This window comes from Bactrocera neohumeralis, chromosome 3 (assembly GCF_024586455.1).
Source record: "Bactrocera neohumeralis isolate Rockhampton chromosome 3, APGP_CSIRO_Bneo_wtdbg2-racon-allhic-juicebox.fasta_v2, whole genome shotgun sequence".
Classification (NCBI taxonomy): domain Eukaryota; kingdom Metazoa; phylum Arthropoda; class Insecta; order Diptera; family Tephritidae; genus Bactrocera; species Bactrocera neohumeralis.
This window is the reverse complement of record NC_065920.1, coordinates 71103506-71125674: the sequence shown is the minus strand read 5'-3', so window position 1 is coordinate 71125674 and position 22169 is coordinate 71103506. Positions and strand designations below refer to the sequence as shown.

At 35.3% G+C, this 22169-nt stretch overlaps 1 protein-coding gene across 1 annotated transcript in view; it reads right to left on the bottom strand.

The window, feature by feature from the left end:
* Nucleotides 1-22169, bottom strand: part of LOC126753748 (protein dissatisfaction) — a 68886-nt gene that overhangs the window by 33580 nt on the left and 13137 nt on the right. Inside the window, exons 3-4 of the mRNA XM_050465417.1 lie at nucleotides 17275-17355; nucleotides 14098-14259 (exon numbers count right to left, since the gene is read on the bottom strand). Coding sequence (XP_050321374.1) covers nucleotides 14098-14259; nucleotides 17275-17355 — 243 coding nt within the window. The remainder of the gene's footprint in view (nucleotides 1-14097; nucleotides 14260-17274; nucleotides 17356-22169) is intronic.

Below are 22169 nucleotides of genomic sequence, written 5' to 3'. Positions count from 1 at the left end.
TAGTTGGTAACTAGTTACATTTTTTTTGTTTGTATATTTTTACTTTATATAAACAATTTTGCATATAAGGATATTTTATAACAGGGTAATTTATTTTTTATTTTAAAAAATTCTTTCAGCAGCCTCGAAAAATACTAGTTGAACCCTGGTTATAGTTTAACCCGTTATTTGTATATATCTGTTTTAAATAAATATTTTATAAATACAGGAATACTTCGCACAAGAAAATTAAATTCTTATTTCTAAAAAATTTTTGCAACTGGTCCGTAAAGTATTAGTTGGTAACTAGTTACAATTCTATTCAGTATTTCATATTTTCTGAATCGATTAAATATTTTTGCATAAAAGGATAATTTTTAAAAAGAAACTTAAGTTTCTATACAAGCAGATTTCTTGCAACTGCACTGAAAAGTACAGGTTGGCAACTACTTGTACTTTTACCGTAATTTTTTATATTCTTGTTTTAAGTAAAAAATTTAAATTTATTTAATGTTGATCACAAAATTTTAATTTTTTATTTAAAAAAAATGTTGTGCAACTGCTTCGCGAAGTACTAGTTAGTAACTAGTTACGTTTATATCAGTAATTTTTTATTTATTTTGTTTAAAATAAAATACAATACAATACAAGGATAATTTTGCACAGGAAAATTATTTTTATCCAAACAAATATCATTCAAGTGCTCCGAAAAGTACTAGTTGGCAACTAATTGTACTTTCACTTTCACTTTCAATTTTTATATTTTTGTTTTAAGAAGAAATTTATGTGCACGCATTTAAAAAAAAATCTGGTAACTGCTCCCAAAAGTACTAGTTCGTAACTAGTTATACACAATCACCTTACTTTTAAGTTTTCTGAGAATTCATAGTTACAACTGGTATTCTAATTTTATTAAGCAGTGGTAGTGGTCTAAATTGTTGAAGAAAATGTCAACCGAACTCTTGTCTAGGATACGAATAGAAGACTGATACAAATTTTGGTGGATAAAAACGACTAAGCTTATCCCCAAATTATAGTACTTACCCAAATTGTTTGCGGATTATGCCTTATTGACCTAATAGGTTAGGGTGCCTGCAGAGTGCACGCTTAAAGCCGAACCGAATACATTTTCTTATTTTCGTAACACGAAAATTTATATTGGCTCAGCTTTGAGCGTCCACTCCGCGGGCACCCTTAAAAGGGTCACTTGAAAAAAACATTGTCTCTCAAATTCCTGACATTTCCTTAAATTTTTTTTTGTCTCGGAACCAAAATTTTCAAACGAGAACTACTATCCCGCGATTCGATGAAGCTGCCGTTCTCTGGCTTTGGCAACTCGGATGCTTTTGTACGGTCTAAAAAATAGGCTTACTGTAGGCTCAAGGAAGTTTGGGATTTAATATGTGTATTGACTTAGATATAGGGTATATTTACAGTTAGCAAAAATTCAACTGGCTGGTAACCCTCAACACTCACTTCCGATCCCATATCAAATTAATGCGCTCTCACATATTTAAAATTAATTTAAGTTCACATGTTGGCTCCGAGGACACACTCACACACACCCATGAGAATATATCCACACACACACATTCTCATACAATCAAGTGCATTGTACAACCAGCTCACTTTAAAGTATCGCCGTCGGGCGTATTGTATCGCTAAGTGACGGAGCGTGGCAAACAAGCGGGCTGTTCATGTACGTGTGTGTGTATGTATGAGTGTGAGAGGTGTGGCTGTCAACATTTACGCCTCATCGCATGCGGCTTTTTGTTAAATGCCCTCAATGCCTGCATTCACAGTTGTTGCATTTGACTTGTTGTTGTCGGTGTTTTTGCTGTCGCCGGTGTTACGCATCAACGCCTACGCACTGCAGTGTTGGTAAATAACAACAAAGCGAAATGCTGGCTGCAATGAATGCAATTTGTCAGCAGCTTAATGTGGTTCAGCATGCAGGTGCATGTACTAACATATATAAATATACACGCATGTACATACATATATATGTACATACATATTTACATATCGTATGCAAATGGAAATTAGTATATGTTTGTAAGTTTTTAAGAGCGTTTGTGAATACCTATAACTGTACACCTTACCTTGCAGGAAATCACTTGCTGCCGTTTAAAAATTATTTTTGACAGTGCAAACTGGTCTAAAAGGAACAAGTTGACAACTAGTATTGGCACAAAATTTTGTTTTTCTTAATTTATGATTTTTGTTTAAAAACACTATTTAAGTATTTGTATTTTGTTTGGTCCAAAAAACACTAGTTGGTAACTAGTTATACTTTTACGTGTTATTTTTTATATTTTTGTTTTCAATAAAAAATGAAACCGGTTTCATTTTTAATAAAAATTTATGCACAGAAAAATTGTAATTGATAAATTTTCATAAATTTTCCTTTTCCCTAAAAGGCTAAGAGAATTTTTTATTTGCGGTGGGTATGCCACGCAACTAACTTCGAGTAAGCAAATTGAAAATTTATACTTTTATAGATATTTGTTTTAAAAGACTATTAAAAATCTTTGTTTTTCGACTGACCCGAAAAGTACTAGTTGGTAACTAACAATTGTCTTTTATGTTATAAATTTTGGTTTCATTAAAAATGTATGTATGTGTGCAGAAATAATTTTGAATAGGAAAATTAAGAGATTTTCAGTTTTCCTAATAGTCTAAAAGAAATATCGAAATATTCGTTTTTCCTAACAGCCTTAAATAATTTTTGTTTTGCTTTATGTATCTATGCCTAATTGCTAACTTAATTCAAAAAGTAGATTTTAATTTTCTAAAAATCAATAATTTCTCTTTTTTCCAAGTTTATCTTTCGACTCTTAAGAAAAGTACTAGTTGGCAACTAGTGACAGTAGTGATTTTATTTTTAGATTTCTCTTTCAAATTCAATTTAATTGATGAATAAAAGGAAAATTTTGATCAGGAAAATTTTCGGTTTTCCTAAAAGCCTAAATAATGCTTGAAAGTTCTGGTTTTCCTAAAACTTAAAAGAAGATTTATTTGCGCTGTGTTTTTATATGCGAACTAGTTATAACAAGAAAATTGAAATGTTCTTAGTTTATTGGTTCCTCTTTTAGAACACTATAAAAAAACTGTACTGGTCCGAAAAATACTAGTTGGTAACTAGTTATAATTTTAATATTTTTCTTTTATATTTCTCTTTCAAATTCACTTCAATTTATAAATAAAAAGATAAGTTTCAACGTGCATATTTTAGAGATTCCTAAAAGTCTAAGAATTTCCGAAAAATCCGGTTTTCCTAAAGAATAAAGGATTGTTTATTTGCGCGGTGTTGGCATATGCAAACTAGTTCGAACATTTAAATGAAATTTTCTAAATTTTTTTTTTTAAACACCATAACATCTTTGTTTTTGCGCTTGGTCAAAAGGCCAGTTGGTAACTACTTCGAACAATTAAATTAAATGTTTCTTAATTAATTGGTTTTTCTGTTAAAACGTCAGAATATCTTTATTTTTCTGTCTTGGTCTGTTCTGAAAAGTACTAGTTGGTAACTAGTTACAAAATTACCGCCCATTTTTTATAATTTTCTTTAAAACGCAAATTTAGACATATAACCATAATTTTGAAAAGAATAATTCAAAATTTTTTTTTAATTTTAAATGTATTTTAATATTTTTTAAAGTCGATTTTTGCATTACCAATTTTTCTGATAGGCTAAACAAAAGTGCGTAGCTGTAGCCTCATCTAAATACGGTTATATACACTTACAGAAGCTTGCATTTGTAGGCGTTTTATCAGTGTTGCAAAACCACATAACGGCCCAATTTTCGACTGTTGGACGAGCCCAACATTTCAAGCTCTTATAATATACATATATGTATGTATGTATGTACAAATATCAATGGACTCATTTATAGATATGTGCACATACTTACATATGTATATGTTATACATTTAAGTGCCTATTGCACATGTCGAAATAATTCTCAGTTTCCCTAAAGGGCATTTGTGGCAACACTTCTTTCCGCCACCAAACACATACAAGCAACTGAATTGACATTGTTGTTTCATTTCGCTTATGACTGCATATATGTATATGTGTATTCATGCTTGTATGTGTTAATGTACACATGCGGATGTTGCGGTAATTTCTGCCGTTCTGCAGTCTATATGTCAGGCATATTATGTTGACATGAAAATGGCTTCCAGCTGCATTAATAAATCATTCAGCATGCACTTTGGGACTTTGTCGCTCATTTGCAAATGCATTTTCGCCATGCACAAGTCGACACACACATGTATTTGCATACAAAAAACACCGTAAATGGTATAGTTTTTATAGATAAATGCTGGCATAAACAAATAGTAGTATATTTAACAGACCTTCATATATAATTTTAGCCTAATTTGCATAAAACTTGGCAAAAAACTTGCAATTTAAACTATGCGCCATCAGCGAAGCGTTTTGTATGCCTAACGCCGCTCAAATAATGTGTCAAATAAAGCATTTGTCGACTAATTTCTACATGCTTTTGTAGGCTTAACATATTTGTGCAAGCAAGATTATGTAAATTTTAATTTACATTGCAAATTTTATATTGACAAATTGCAGAAAGTGTTTTTGTTTTGTAGGCTAATTTGTGGGTGAAAAAAACCGGTGAATATGTCGTTTGAAATTAGAGAGAAATAAATATATTTGAAAATAGGTATGAATTTACTGTATTTATATGTATGTGTATACTTGTAGAACCGGCTACACTTTGCTCTGGCTAAGCTATACATACATTAAATACTATTACATATATAAGTAGTAAACTATTTAATATTTATAGTGAAAATACTATTTACGAATAAAGGTGAAAGCACTATAAGAATCCTAGAAATTTTACTTCACTGAAAAATATAATTATTATTATTTTCCTTCATCGAAATTTTGTATGCTTATACGTACATATGTATGTATGTATATACTATATCTAATTGCAAAACAACGTACCATCAAAAAAATCGAAATTGAAATTTTTTTGTGCTTACGACTCACTACATCATTATTATTTCAAAACCTCAAACACGTTTTTCTCGAAAGTGCGCTTTTAAAGCCGTTGAGGGAAATTTCGCCGAAACGGCTTCATCGAGCGATTTGAAATTTTCACTTGACCTTCTTAGATATAGATTTTTAGGTAATGATCGAAGAAATACGATTTTTGATAGTAAGCTCGATGTTTTAAGCCTCGCTAAAACGAAGCTGTCATTTTGTAAAAAATTAAACTTTTGACTAGTCCTTCGATCGGTACCTGTATTCCTCTATAGGATTAATATTTTTTTTGGTTTGGGAATCAAATATAATCAATAATAATATATATTCTATAACCTGAAAGCCGATTATTCGAATAGCCGGTTTGTAACCGTTCGCATGAATATTAATCGATTATTCGAATATTCGTTCCATTCACATAGTTGTTCTGCTGTGAGTATTTGAATAAATGAAAATTTGTCGAAGATCTCGAGAAGTGTTAATGATAGCGATTTTGACAAATCAAATTTCCTACAAGTTTGGCTTGTACATTTTTTCTATAGCTCTCGCCATTTACGAGATATATACAAAAAAAAAATGCGAATTTCATAGAAAAAACCGGCTTAGAGCCCCGTACTACCTCTTCGGTGTGAGCTACGACTTTGTTGCACTGGGCACTTTTGTAGAGTGAACAATTCTGAGAAATATGCGTCTTAAGTCAAAGCGATGCCATAAAATACCTCCTTTAAAGATAGAAATCAAAAAATTTTTACATGCCTTGGTCCAGTTCTTAATGTTAATATTAAGGGCTAAAATTTTCAGGGAATTTTTTTTAGGGTATTTCCAAGGAAATTTCGTGACGGGACTGAAAAAAATTAATAGTTCAAAAAAAAAACACACCCTGATGTATATATACAATATATGAGTGACATATTCAGCATTAAACTTGCTGGAATAATGAAAATCATTATAAGTAGTATGTGGGAGTTGGTGGTAGTATCGACCAGATTTTATTTATTTTTGCCAATACTACATACCATGTATATGCCATATACTAATAGAATGTTCCCTGAGATTCATTAAGGTACCTCATATATCACTACCAATCAAATGGAGTAAGGTCACCTGGTTGTTATATTTATAGGGCTATACTAAATTACTATGCCAAGTATGAGCGCCATGATTAAGTCGGTACACCTCAGTAGTACATTGCGATTTTTATATTTTTTTGATTCAGGTTTATCAAAATCACAAGTCTACGAGCGGTACAAAGCCTTCAAAGACGGTCGAGAGATCGTTGAAAACATGCTTCGTTCTTAACGGCTAGAACGACTACGTGCGTTTAAATGATTTTGGTTATGAAACGGGATAAAGACGATTTTTTTTTTTAAAGAAGTACCGTAAACAGGTCTCTTTAGACATGCATGATCGTGTGAATTTCGTTCACACATTAATGGAGAGTATTCTAACTGCCGATGAGACATGGGTTTATGAGTTCGATATGCAAACAAGTCAACAGTCATCGGAATGTAGGAAAAAAACTAGCCGAAACCAAAAAAAACCACCAAAAATCAAGAACTAGCTCATTGGTTTGGTCCATCATAAATTTGTTCCGGAGGGACGGATGGTTAATAGGGAGTTCTATATAGCCATATTGAGGCGTTGGCGTGAGAACATTCGTAGGAATTGTGGAAGAATAATTCAGTGTTTTTTCCCGATGATAATGCACCGTCTCATCAAGCCACGATTGTGACTGAATTTAAAGCCGCAACATAATGAAAGATTTTTAAAAAATCAAATTATTTTTAGGTCATCATTCTTCATCGTATGAGCCAACAAAAACCGAAATTTCCTTATTTATAATGCGATCTATATTTTTGAAGTTTTGCCGTTTATTTTCTGTGTTGTTGGTTCATACGATAATGGCATTCGAATCACGCAACCGGACTATATGTAAAGTGCATATAACTTTACGAAACTTTACTTATTTTTTGGTTTTCTTTTTGTGTATTCCTGAAATATTGGTGTAAAAATGGATGGTGAAAATACCAAGTACTTTTTTATCAAATGCTAAAAACCGCTAGAAATTGATGCCTATATACTAGAAAAATATCTTACAGTGTAGAAAAATGTGCCCAATGACTTATGGGAACTTATGGGTGTTGGAACTTAAAATTCATCAGATAATCTGATTTTCACTTATGGATCATTAAGAGCCTAAATAAGTTTCTAGGCTCATATAGACGCCAGGGATTGATATAAACTATTTCTGTTTCTAAAAGTGAAAGCACATATAAATTTTTAAGTCACACTTAGCAGGTAGAGTTTTGCAATGAGAATACACATTGTGATCTTCCCAAACTTTCAGGTGTTGCTATAAAGACCGTATGCTTCCCGGAACATTTGCATACCAATACTTCAATTATTAGCCATAAATTTTCACGAAATACCTTAGACTAAACTCATAATACAACATAAAACGAAGCAGCCACTGAAGCATATAAGACTCAAGATTTATGAAAAAAAAAATATTTTTTGCAAAAAACAATCACTTCGAATGAAGAACTGCACCTCCCCCCACAAACTTCGTGGCTAACAAAAAACACTTTTTTTGGCTTTTGCCTTTTTGCTCTGCCACGAAAAATAGCCCAAGGTGCGGATCTCCTTAGAACTAGCCGCAAACAAAAATAAATAAATACATTTTGAGCTATAAACAAGTCGCCAACAACAACAGTAACTATTGTAGAATTGCAGTGTGTGAGTATGTGTTTATTTATGTCGCAGCAACCAGCAAGCAACAACAGCAACACCAACGCTGTGAACAATAGTGTGGCAGTGCCAAAAATAACAAAACACAGAGGCAAAAACACCAAAAAAAAATAAAAATTGCTGCACAAAACGGTGGCAAAAAGACAAGCTGCTAAAAGGCGGCGAATTCTAACACACATGAACACATGAACACATACACATATACTCACGCATGTGTGTTTTCGTCTAAGGAGTACGTGTTCGCCGCTGTTTTCTTTTGGGCTTTTGCCAGTTGCCGCCGCTATTGTTGTAAGCGATACAAGTTGGTGTCAGCGACAAGTTGTTGCTTGTCTTTTGTTATTGTTTCTCTACGGTATTAGTGGAGATGGTGTTTGTTCTGCCTTGTATACCAACAAACAGTTATATTTTTTTCTGTGGGCGGACTTTCAAAGCTTTGTAATACTTCTAAAAGAGCATGCGTATGTGTGGGTTTTGGAGCAAAACAAATTTGGCGCAAATGGCGAGTCAAGTTAATAGGGGTGCATATGTGTCTACTGGTCCATTGTTGGCTATTCGCCTGGCTTCTCAATCGTGAAAAAGAAGTTTTATTGGGCACCCTGTTGTGAGATGTCTTTTTTATCGGATAGTATCTGAGACTTCTAGTCTCTTTTTTGGTGACGATGTCTTCAATACAATACGTCTATATTAGATGGCTTCTGAGAATCCCAGTCTCTTTTTATAGCATTGTCTCCAAAACTTCCAGCTTCTATTCCCATCTAGACTGTTTATTTTTCTGATAGTCTCTGAATGTTTTCATAATTTTTTGATCAGCGAGTCTCCCAGACAGTCAGTCTTCTTTTTATCCGATTGTCTCCTTAAGTCCTCATTTTGGTCAGGTTATCTCCAAGACTTCCAGTCTCAATATTTATCCATTTTTTATATACTAAATTGTTTCTAGGACTTCCAGTTTTTGGTTTATTTGACATTCTTTACATATTTGCTTTGACTATTATTTTTATCAGACTGTGTCTAACCCTTCTGACCTTTGAAAGTTTCAGTATATTTTTTATCAATCTAACGCTTAAGGTTCCACTAAGATTTCTAGTAGTCTCAAAACTTCCAGCCTGTTTATGATTACTCTGTCTCTACTCCCTTCATCCTCCTTGTTTATCGCATTGTTTATAACACTTCGAGTATATTTTCTTATCAAAATGCCGCTATTATAGTATACTGTCTCTAAAACATCCAGCTTTTGAAATTTCGAGTATTCCGTTTATCAGACTGTCTCTGAAAACTCCGATATCTAAGATTTCGAAGACTATCCCCGAGACTTTCGATCCTTGTTTTACCAGTCTCTCCATAGGACTTTCAATTCTGTTTTGGCAGACTATCGAAGAAATTTCCAGCCTTGTTTAAGACTGCATCTAAATGTTCTACTCTGAAGCTTAATCAACATCAATTCCTGGACAAAAGAAAAAAAACCATTACGCCATGAAACCCAAGCCCTTCTTCGCTGTAGAAGCACACAAAAAGGTTCAAGCAACTCTTTGGTCTTTGCATGCTATTGTCATACCTGCATTTCGGAAAGAACTGCGAGAAAGGTATGCAGGAATCGTTACTGGCAACGGCCTGGCTAATCTAAGCTGTTTCAAGAAAAGTACAACTGTAAACAGTCAGCTGGTACGATGTAAACGAGTCTCGCACGCAAAGGTGGCATCTGCACAAACTGGAGTTCTGTTCCATAGAACAATCTCTGTTCTGTTCTGTTGAGACATCAGTGCACATACTTGATTGCAAAGCATTTGCAAGAAGAAGCAGTCAAGATTTTGGAGCAATCAATCCGTTGGTTTAGTAAAATCTGTTTTTAAGAATTCTTGATATAACTGGGTTAAGTAAAGTAGTGTGATGATAAGGAGGTTCACAGTTTACATTCCTCAACTTTAATATAATATTATCTAATCGTAAGACTGGAAGCTTTCTTTCTATGTTGGACCTACTAGCTCATAGCACGATTCACATCGACGCAAAAATAAGTTTCCTCACAGGTCACTGACCCATTGGCACTCAAAAGATAAGGTGAAAACATCTAGATACTTACTCTTTCACTGTTGGCTTTCCCCAAATTAAGGTTGATGCATCTTAGACCTTTTGATTCGAACTGAGGAGTTTTAAGCACAAGCGTCTCTAGAAGTCCAAGTGCGATTATTCGTGGCTTCGAGAGTACCGCGACTATTTACCTAAGCTAACCTTACCTAAGAGCTAAGTGTAAATAAAAGTTTTGAGTAAGTAAAAGACAGCTCCACTCGGTCATGGGTAGAACTGCTTCCGAGCCAGACCATGTGACATCAAACGGCACAATTATTAAACGGACCGTTCAAAATCTGGAGAATATGGCGGATGGGGCAGGACTTCCCATTTATGCGTTTCGAGGTAGGTTTTAACGGGTTAGGAAACGTGGGGACGAGCGTTGTGTTGCAGCAGAATCATTTTTTCGTGTCTCTCTTGGTACTGAGGCCGTTTTTTGCGCAGTGTTCATCAATCCCAGCGCATGTAGTCGCTTTGAAATGGCTGGGCGGGTGACTTACAATGCTGAAGCGATATCTCCTTGCCTTTTGTTTTGTTTTAAATGTCTTCTGAATTACTTTGTCTTGCCTTTAGCGATCTCTGACCGCATTCTACAAATCAACGAAACGGCCGATTAGCAGTTCTCACCTTGTACTAGTAAATAAGTCTACATTCCTTCAGCAGAGCCTCTCAAATGCCTTAAAGAAACCACTTAATAACCAAAAGACGTCCGTAACTCAACACAAAAACCCCTCAGGCACGTTAGCCCATACACTTATGCGCACATAGGTCGACAAAGTTCGATGGCTACCGAGCAGCATTGGCCACCCAACCATTCAGGCGTTTTGACACTGACAGGATAATCATTTCTGATTGCCAATACACATTTAGTGCGATTTAGTGCCAGGAGTTGCTAGGATAATGCATGTAATCCGCTATTATGCGACGCACAAGCACTTGACAGACGTCTCCAATGCACACAATCGGCTGTCGCCCCCACCACCACACTGCCTCGTTGTATAACTGTTTTGGGCAGCGCATTGCCATTCCAACGCCAAGTGGCGGCAATCAAGCGGAAGTTGTTACTATTTATTATTGCTTTGTATGGTACCCGAATGTTGTTGCTGTCGTTATTGCCATCGCATTGTTACAATTTGTTGTCAGCAGTGACTATTGTTGTTGCTGTTGTTGTGTGTTGCCATTGTTGCATGTTAAAAATCCGAAAATGTGTTCGATTTCACACGGTGCTCTCAGCGCCGCACACATAAAGATCATATTTGAATTTGTTGTGCGCTTTGTTGTTGTTACTATTTGTTCTTGTACTTTTTTTGTTGCTGTGTGTTACAAGGGAGTGGCGTTCATTTTGAAGTGGCTACCCGCTCGATTGCCCGCCTGGCTTTTGCCCATTTTTTCATGCATCAAATGTAACTTACATATTTATTTATGCTTGTGTGCGTGTAGTTGTAATGCGATTGCGTGTGAGTGTATGTGTATGTGTGCTGTGGTTGAATTGTTGAACTTGAAACTCTAATCGCTTTTGTATTTTTATGCTACATTTAATATTGGCTTAAGAGCTTTGACGCTAGCGATTTACGAATGAAGAGAGTGCGTTTGTATAATACATATATAAGTACACATATTTGTATGTGTGAGTGTCAGAAATCGGAAATTAATAGAAGTTTTTTAATAATTTTTTCAAAGGGTTGATTTTTTAATAGGATTAGATCTGAAAATGGTTCAGCTTAACAACTTTTAGGAGTCATATTCACTTGTGAGTTTCAAAAATCGATTTTTGCATATACAATTATGCTGTTGAAAATATTCTCCAAAAATTTCGATTTCGAAAAACTCTAATATTTTTGTAATACGTATGTATATTTGAAACTATTCTCCGAAAACATTGATTTAAAAAAATTTTCTCCGAACATTTCGATTTTGAAATATATTTTCCGAAAATTTCGATTTGGAAAAATTCGTTTTTTTTGCAACACATATGTATATTTGAAAATATTCTTCGAAGATATCGATTTTTAAATACATACATACAAATGTATGTACATATATACATACATACATATGTATTTTCGCCAAATATTTCGATTTCGAAAAATTCGATTTTTGCAAATCATATGTATGTATGTATGTATATTTGAAAATATTCTTTGAGAATATCGACTTCGAAATAAATTCACCAAAAATTTCTATTTCGAAAAATTCGATTATTTTTACAATACGTATGTATGTATATTTGAAAATATTCTCCGAAAACATATGTATATTTAAAAAAATTTTGGAATAATTCGATTTTTTTTTTGCAACGCATATGTATGTATGTATTTATATTTAAAAATATTCTTCAAAAATGTCGATTTTAAAATACATATACATAATTGTATGTACATACATATGTACATATATTCACCAAATATTTCGATTTCGAAAAATTCGATTTTTGCAAATCATATGTGTGTATGTATATTTGAAAATATCGACTTCGAAATAAATTCACGAAAAATTTCGAATTCGAAAAATTCGATTATTTTTACAATTCGTATGTATGTATATTTGAAAATATTCTCCGAAAATATCAATCTCAAAAAATGTTCTCCGAAAAATATTTTCCGAAATTACCGATACCGAAAAATTCGATGTTTGCAACTCATATGTACATACATATGTACATATGTTTGAAAATATTATCCAAAAAAACATACTTAATGGAACCAATGAGCTACTCATTCAGCAAAGTGTACGTAAGGTCCCCTAGTTTAGCATAGGCCATGGATATCATGAGAACCCGTTAAGCCCAACATCTCATCTATGAGATTTTAATTTGAAACCCCTCAAGAGCTCAAATTTGCATTGCAAAGAGAAAGTGCGGGAAATCTCAATCTAGAACTATCCGATTGTTACGAAAGCACTGTGTCGATTGCTCAGTACCTAAACATTGCACAATAAATCGTTTCGAACTAATTAAATAAGGTTGGATACAAAAAGAACTAAAATGTATGAGTGCCCCATGAACGGAATTTCCATCTCATCTTCAAGTCAGTTTTGGTGGTCAGAAAGGTTTTGCTAATCGCTGCTGAATCTCAACCAAATAGATCCATTTCCGGAGCCGGTGGTTACTGTTGATGAAAAATAGGTCACTTACGATAACGCCATACTTGAAAATATATGAAAATTTCTAGATAAAAAGGTAGAGAAAAAAAGTTAAAAGCATGTAAATATGAGAACTAAATGATGAGAGAATCTTTCGATCTTCTTTGAAATTTTGAGGCTGAAGATAAATCGCTTTCAGACAGTTTCTTAAAGGAACGGTAACGATTGTGGTCGAATTGCGGTGAGCTGGTGCAAACCGTGCCCAAGTCAGGATTGATGATCTGAAAGGTTTTGCAATAATTTGGTGGGATTGGCAGTAAATGATCTACAATGAGCTGATTTTCAACGGCGAAACTCTCAAGTCGGACCTCTAGTGTCAACAATTGTACCGTCTGAATTAAGTAATTGCTCAAAAGCAACCAGCTTTGCCTAATAAGGCAGGAACTATGTACCATCACGACATCGGAAGCTTGGTTGGAATGTGCTTATTTATCCATTTCATAGAACGGAGTCGGCACAAAGTGATTAGTACATGGACAGGGTCCATGACAAAGGATTTTGTTGGTGATACATTTGGCTCTAGAGTTTATTTCAATTGTCTTAGTTCTTTCGCCTTCAAGATGGCATTATCGATTAAAATGGAGCATAAAACTCTGAAAATTGGCCAAAATTCAGTTATTGAAGTCTGAAACCGTAAGTGCTATATTTAAGCAGTATTTAACTTCGTTGGAAGTGCCCACAAATTGAAGGTTCAAGCTGAACTCAGAGACTTTCAAACTGCTGTGTTGGAGATAATTCTACAGAAGAAGGTTTAGACTTTAAATAAAGCATTAAATATATCTAGATTTGGAACAATATTCTTAATGTATTTTGTTTTGTTTTTAAGAAAATAATTTATCTCACAGAGTGACGCCCCGCAGCATTGTGATAATTTAAATCACTTCAAATAAATAAACGTTACAAAAACCGAAACTCCTTTCACGAATACTTCAGCCTATCAAAATACTAATGGTTAAGGCTTTCATTGCATGCTAATTTACGAATAATTGTGGCAAATTAGCAAACAAAATAAATAATGAAATGCGTTAAGCGCAAAGTGACGCCAACAGGGTTTTCAACTTCCTTGTTGTCTTTGCCATTCTTTTGTCTTTTTGTTGTTTCACTGCTCAATTTTATATTAATTTTATTATTGTTTCCGCTTTGGTACTCACCATCTTTATTCATTGCCGATTGAAAGCATTTCGCCAGACGGCAGGCACGACACTGATTGCGATGAGTTTTGTCGACGGGGCAGCGACCCTTTAGATCGCCCGTGGCTTTGCAGGTGTAGATGCGATTTCGATGAATGCTGCGCTTAAAGAAGCCCGAGCAACCTGAAAAGTGATAAAAAAAATTAAAATTTTGAAGTTGTGGTAATGGATTTCCGTTAAGTATAGTTAAAAGGTCGAATCTGTGGCAAAAACCTTTAAGGATCTCACTAGAGCAACTTAACAGGCCTGTTCAATGGGATACTTGTAACAAAAGCCAATAAGGATCGTTCTTCAGCAGCTGAGAACATAGATCCAATATGATACTTAAATACTGCTAAGTATTGATGGTAAAGAACTTCGTAAATTGATCAAATGCGTTTGAGACTGTCACACATTTTTAGAGACGACTATTTAGTCAAGTTTACCGAAGATATGACTGCCTCGATGCTCTATCTTCAGTTTTTCAGCAGCTGGAAAACGGCATTCCATAAGATTTTTGGGATACCGCATCTTGGTCTGTTGGACAATGCCTATTAAGAACTAACATGATTGAAAGACGGAAAGATGAACCTTACTAAGAGCAAGTTGTGCAGTTTATTTCTGTACTTTATATTCTCCGTCAGAAGGCTTCCGCAGTATGATAATGAGAAATGGATACTTAAACAAATAATCCAGAAAGCCCGGAAGCTGAAATAATATAAGAATATGCCACCGAGTTGACAATTCTTGTCTGGATATACATTTTTGGCAGTCTCGGTGAGCAATGTTTGACCAGAGCAGCAAGGGGCAGGCATGTGATAAAACCCGTTAGCTCCTTTGGGAGTGCTCTATAGTGTATTTGTACAAATAATCTATTTTTAGATACTAAGGAAGGTGTAAGCAGGCGAGGGATATATCAAGTCTTACGATATTTTTGAAGCCTATTACCACAAAAAGTTTGTCTTAAACTTTGCTAAAACTATTAAGTAGAATCCGTGCCAGGATTATTACAGTACTCTAATGATTTCCGGTTACAGACTGAAGATGATAGCTTAAACCTACCTAATACATATAATACATCGAGCTATATGAAAGTCTCTAGATACAAAGTATAAGAGTAAAGTTGAAAGAATGCATATTTTCAGGGCCTTTATTTGAGAAATAAATACGAGATCACGCAACTGAAGGACGGAATCTTTCGATTTTTTTTTGAATTTTTCTTTCGAAACTTTGTTAAAACCATCGATGATGAACGCTTTCAGACATGTTCTTAAAGGATCTGCAGCAGTAACAGCTTTCGGCAAACCATTAGGTGAACTCTGTGTGAAGAGTATTACGCTGCTGCAATCTTCGCCGGTTAGGGACTGCAGAAGATAGTTTCTACCAACCCAAGACAATACATGGAACTATACGGTCGCTAGATCGAAAGCTCGAAAAGAAAATCCAGTTCCAGTGCTTTCATATTATAAATATTTCATATCTTTAATACATTAAATAAGAAAGTAAGAAAAACTTTAAGCCGACAATAAGAAAAGACGCAATACGAATCTGGGAGCATGTGCATGGCTACTGATATTTCAAGCAAACGACTAGTAACAAAGCTAGACTAAATAAAAGGAAGCTTGTTTTCGCTTGTCATATGTGAATGAGATTTTGATGGGAGCAAATGAGTTGATGACAAAATAGAGATCTCAAACTATGAAAAATTGGAATCTTTTAGACTTTAGCAGTATCGAACGACACTAAAATGACCAAGGATGCCTGCAGATGTACTTCGCAAGGTGAAATGCTATCTCCCCTTCTATGGATATTAGTGACATTGCCATCTTATTAACGGGTAGGTATCTATAGACCATTAGCAGTATTATTACCACCACTCTCAATACAATCCAGAACTGGGCATCGCTCGGTGAGTAATGGTTAGGCAAACACCGACTAGATAATCCCACTTTTCAAATAGAAAAGAAGCTTTAAAGTAAATGTAGAAAAAGATGGCTGACTTAAAGGATGGCTTGAAAATGGACGATGGAGTTGGTGCGGGGATATACTGTCCAGAGTTAGGCATAAGGCAGCCTTTCAAGTTGTCGGACTACTGCAATATATTTCAACTTGAAGTCTTTGCTATTGCGAAAGCTGTGGAACTTGTCTCTAACGAACCAAAGTCAACATCAACGTAGACAGGCAAGCAACAATTAAGGCAGTAACCGCGTGTTGAATAACGGCCAGAAGTGTCTTGGGAAGCAGAGTGGCAGTGGAAAGTGTTGCCAGAAGCAAGTAACTTCTACTGGATGCCCGGACACAAAGGCGTCGAAGGAAATGAAATAGAGATGGCCAAAAATGGTCAACATGGTCGATGATCTCGACAGAAGCATAGCAAAGAAAATCAAAGCCCGATGGAACGAGCTACCTGGATGCAAAACTGCAAAAAACATATACAAAAGGGTAGATCGGAAGTTCAAAAAATTCCTATTGGCACTCGATAGAAGAGACTGTAGGAACATAGGAATACGTTGGGAATACTTACTGGGCACTGTCTGTTGGCGACACACGGCCGAAGAAGGGGTTTGACAGACTGAGAAGACTGCAGGAAATGTCTAGTGCCGGGCACCAGGGCAACAATGGAGCATCTCTTGTGCACTTGTTCCGCATTGTCAAGACTACGCTGTAAGAATCCGGTATGATACAGTGGAGGAAGTATCGATAGTAAGGCCGCAGAGTCTGTTAAAATTCGCGTCAAGAGCATCTTAAAGGATGACTACTTATCTTGGGCCTAACAACTAAATACCAACTAGTATTGAAAGGAGCAAAACTGGTTTATACTAGACTTACGGGCTTACCAGATTAAAGGATTGAAGGACTGAAGGTAGAACCTGCTGGAACCGGAAGTAGAGTAAATAAGGCACTGTCTCCTGCTTAGAATATTTCCATGGGATGAGGACATAGTTCCCCTAAGTATTTTGAATAAGAAACTCGCGCAGATCATATTATGTATATCAGTAAACAAGCAAATAGTCTATACAGGACTTCTCCTTAGTGCTTCTTCACAAACAATTAAATGAAAATAATTTGTCGAAAATTTCATTTTAAAGAGCACTCCTGCACCTTTCTAAAATGTTTCAAATATTTTTTTTTTTCTCAGAAAATCATCGCTTTACTCACCATCACAGCTGTAGATGCCGTAATGTTTGCCCGAACTTCGATCGCCACACACTTTGCACGGTATGTCCAGCAGGCGATCACCTGAAAATAAATAAAATGCGTTAAAAATAACACTCAGAACACGTACGAAAATAGACAAGCAAAACAAGTAAATAAGATAGTAAGTAAGCTAGATAGTCTGGATAAATAAACGTTTTAGACTAGGCTTAAACGGTATTACCGACCCTAAACCAGCAGACTGAAGTTTACTTAAATGAAAACGAGGGTTTCAGCAACAAAACATATGAGCTGTGGGTCGCCAGTTGTAAGCAGGTAGGGTGTTAAACCTCCAAACAATAATCTATTGTGCTTTAAAGCACACACAAACACACACACGAGCTCTGTAGCACAAGTAACAGAGGCCGACTTAAGTTAAATAAACAAATGCACGACGACTTTTCCAGAGTTGTTGATACAGAATTTTTCGACGTGACTCTTCGACCGAGACACATACATACTACATACTTGTATATAGTAAGTGAAGTGAAATGAGTCTGGTAAAGGGGTTTAACTGGCATTGCTGCAGAAGGACCCAAAAGTCCACACACACACACACACACCTCGGCTTGCCACAAAAGACAAATGCAAAGTAAACCCTTTTTCGCACTTAATTTTTTGCACCTCATTTCCTCACAAACACACACATCCCTTACGCGCTCACTCCTCTACCTCAGTGTACCGCAATTTTACAGTTAATCTCAGTCAACGGACAAGGCACGTAGCGGCACACTTTATATTTAATAGAGAAATGCTTCGATAAACAAGCGGCACTTGTCAAAACACTAACAAAAACTTAGGTTATGCAATACAAAAACAACAATAACAACTGAGGGCTAGGAAATGAAGACACCGGTCCTCAGTAAGGGAAGTGCTTGGCATGAAATTGCAGGGTGTTGCAAGTAGCTGTGTGAGATATGGATGCTATAGAGAATGGTAGAGAAGTGTGGGTATGTATATATAAGTTTGTATGTATGTAACTACGTCTGTATATTGTCATGTAATGAATTCCGGTGTAATGATTACAAAGCCGAACGCCCAGACATTTGACATATTGCCATTGTTTATGCATTTTTTCAGCTCATGCGTTATATTATATACACGCATACATACACACACATACACATGTGCCCTTAGAATACACTACCGTCCCTTTGTCGTTTGTCGCTTGACGCGTGCCGCCACTTTTCACACCCTTTATCCACCAGTTGGCGTGCAATTGCAGCGCCGCCGGCTTCCTTGAGGGTTGTTCGCCGGCAAGAATGCTCGTTTATTGACACTTTTTTGTTGTAATTGCTTGTTGCATTTCATTTTTCGCATTGTACTGTGTATGTATGTGTTGTTGTTGTTGTCTGTTGCATGCCTCAATTATTATTTTAATATTTTAAAGTTTATTTTAAAATATGTTTTTGTTATTCTTTTGAGATTTTCATGCCGCATTGCGTATTCTAGTCAACTGTGCGTGATTGTGTGCGTGCGTTGTTGTTTTTTTTTTTTTTTTGATTTTTTGGTAAAATGCATTATTGGCGTATACTATGGGTATTATGAAATTAACATATTCTCAGGCAATATGTGAAAAAGCCAGTTTAGTTGAATAGTGATTGTTTATTTTATTTAGAGCGTGTTCTGGGAATAAAGGATTTCTCACAGATTTGAAATTAAAAAGTTATAAGGTAAATCTAGATAATAGAATTAATAAATTTGGAAATGTACATAGTCCCATTTCGTTTATAAAGGCTTTCTTAGATATTAGGCTTAAGTGGTTTATATAGAATACGCCACCGGTTACAATACGCCGACCAGACTTCGGACGCAACTCACTTCCGACAAGCACTGACCGCTATTCACAGTAGAGCCATCAACACCTTCATCGACTCTCTTTCAGTGAATCGCGTACTTGGAGGCAAACCACCACCCAGAAAAAGAAAGCTCGAGTTGCCACGAGAAATGAGAGTTAGCCTTGCGCAGCTTCCTTTTGGACACTGTAACAGGTTAAACTCCTAACTATCCGGCGGCTTAGCCATTAGCCCAAGTAAAACTGAAATGGATTTATTTATTAGGAAGTCTAAGACTCACCGAAGCACTTACAAGCGCTCAACGTGCGCTTAGTCAATAAGTGTCTGTCTACACTAGAAATTGTAAACCCAAACGAGTGTGACTGGTCACAACCGATTCGCTGACAACTGCAAAGCCAAAGAGCTAGCAAGACGGAGCATACTTGCCTTGCTCATATCGTAATGGGACCGAAATGGATCTCCATTAGCATGGCACCAGCTCGCATGCGACTGCGAGATTCTTCTGGGCTAAAGTAGAACACTGGCCTACCATAGAGTAGAATACAAGAGACTACTGAACTACTTGCCCTGTGATCTCTATTTTGAAACATGGATCCAAGTGCCTTAATCCAGCGCCTACAGACTACTGTACAGTTCAGAACAAGCAATTTGTACAAGAAGCTAGGCCAATGTTAAATAAGTGCTTCTTAAGCTTACAATGGCCAGTGTAGAAGGCGCCAAATAGCCTAAGTTTTTCCCTTGAGAGATTGATTACATATCTAAATCTTTTGAGGTTGTAACCACCCATTAGAAACTTAGTATGGGGCATGCCTGGGAGTTGTTGCCAATGCCTCACCCTACCCACTGCTTTTTATATAAACAATAATTTGGTATATACTATCAAAGTATAGATGGGCATCTGCGATTTAAAACTTTTTAATAAAGTGGGTGTGGCCTAGCCCCATAGTTGATACAAAACATACATCTCACAAACCACTCAAGCTAAGTCGTTCAAATTTGCTGAGAACAAGTATTTCTACTATCTTCTCTTACTCTGTGAAAATGGAAGAAATCGGATGTTAACAATACGGACTCTCCATATAATAGGTTTGTAGAAAACTACTCAAAGTGCGATAACTTACTTACTAAGTAAATACGCCTTAAACATTAACTCTCACGTTTGAAATGGCACGAAAGGTTCACACACGATTTAGTGTAATAATTGAACAATGAGCGCGTCACGCAAACTTTTAATGAACTTTAGAAACTCGGGAACTACTCGATCAATATCGACCAAATTTAGTTCATAACAATAACCCGACATTTTTAGGTTATATTTTGAAAATGGACGATATATAACAACATTCCACATATGTTAACATAATTTTATATTCTATCGAATTCTTTCACTTTGTAGCATATAAGTAAGAATCAATGCAAACATCGAAACAAAGCCTTGTTTAAATAGTACCTTTAAGGCATTTGGTATTTCACCCAAAAATTAAATCGAAATCAAAGTCTAAATATTCAAGACTCCGGATACCGAATATATGCATCTCACTACCTACATATGTATGACTTTATACCAAAAATATCGGTCAACCAGTGGAGTTTTTTGGATTAGAGAATATTTTCCTGTAAGCACATTATTAATATCCAGAAAGCACATTATAATCTCTTGTGTCAAAAAATAGTAGTAGGGGATAAAATGTTCCCCTAGTTCTCACATAGTTTATACATTTATCGGTTGATTTCATATCGCATTGCGATTTCCAAGATTATCTTCTGTCTTTATGCCGAAAAGGGACAATACTTCACCGAGCCCCCAGATACCAAATATATTTTCATCAACATCTAGTTGACTTTATATACTCTTACTGAATTTCAGAAAAATTCTTGTCTGGTAACAGATACAAAAATGTAGAAAATCGGCTCAATACTACTCTGAGCAACTATATGCCCAATATAGTAATTTAATTTTTCTCTTGAACAGGTAATATGATAAGTGATATTTTAACGAAACGAAGTAGTTTCTTAACCACTAGCCAAATATATTTTAGTAGCGGCAGAATTCTGCTGAGTTGACAGCCTTTGACCGGATAATAAAATTCGGGTCCATTCCGGCTACGCAAACTGTCGTGCGAACGGATTAGTTGGAGGCAGATAGGCTCGGTCCAAGCCATAACCCCTAATATAACGATCATTTGATTTAATATGCTTGCTTTTAATATAAATCTCTTTAAAATCCAAAATATAAATTAATATTATTCTAAATTCGATTGTGATCCATTTGTAACTTCGTTGAAAAACGAATATTTCATTCTTTCGCATATATTTTAGTATAAAGTTTTACCAAAAGCTGAAAAATTGCTACCATTTTTGATTTTTTTCAAATTGCGAAGTTATAAAATATACTGTTACATTATTTCTTTTTTCCCTTCCTTACTTGTTTGCTAAAATTTTTATTTTATTGGTAATCATTGCGAACTTATTAAATTATTTTTACTGAACATTAGCCTTTCAATTGGAAGTAGTTTCTATTATGGCTAATGAAAACATTGTTTATCAGATAATAGGTGGGCGACTTTGCTAAATTTTCCTAAATGTAGGCAACATTTTGCTACTTTCAGTTAGATTGGAAGTGATATTTAATTATTAAGCGAAAAACAACAGTTTTTTTCGATTTTATAACCTACTGCAATAAGTATTCTCTCTAGCCAGTTGAAACATTAAGCGATGGGAAGTCAGAATAGCAGAACAGCCACAGTTATTATCAATTTTATAACCGATAGCATTAAGTATATCCTACAGCCAGTTAATTATAAGGACTAATTAATTTTTTAAACAGGCTATGAGAGAAGATTCAGTGCAGAAATTGATATTTGAAAGTTTAAGTGTCCCTTCATTCAGAGAAGTGGTGCTATTTGATCCTAACCTAAGTTAGTATTTTCAAAAACAGTTTGCACTGTTTTTTAATATGTGTTGTAACAGCTTTCAGCAGAAACTTGGCATCTGAAATGATAATTTAGTTCATTAAACTTGTCGCCAATACGCGGTTATCATATACCCTGTGAGTTTTGGTAG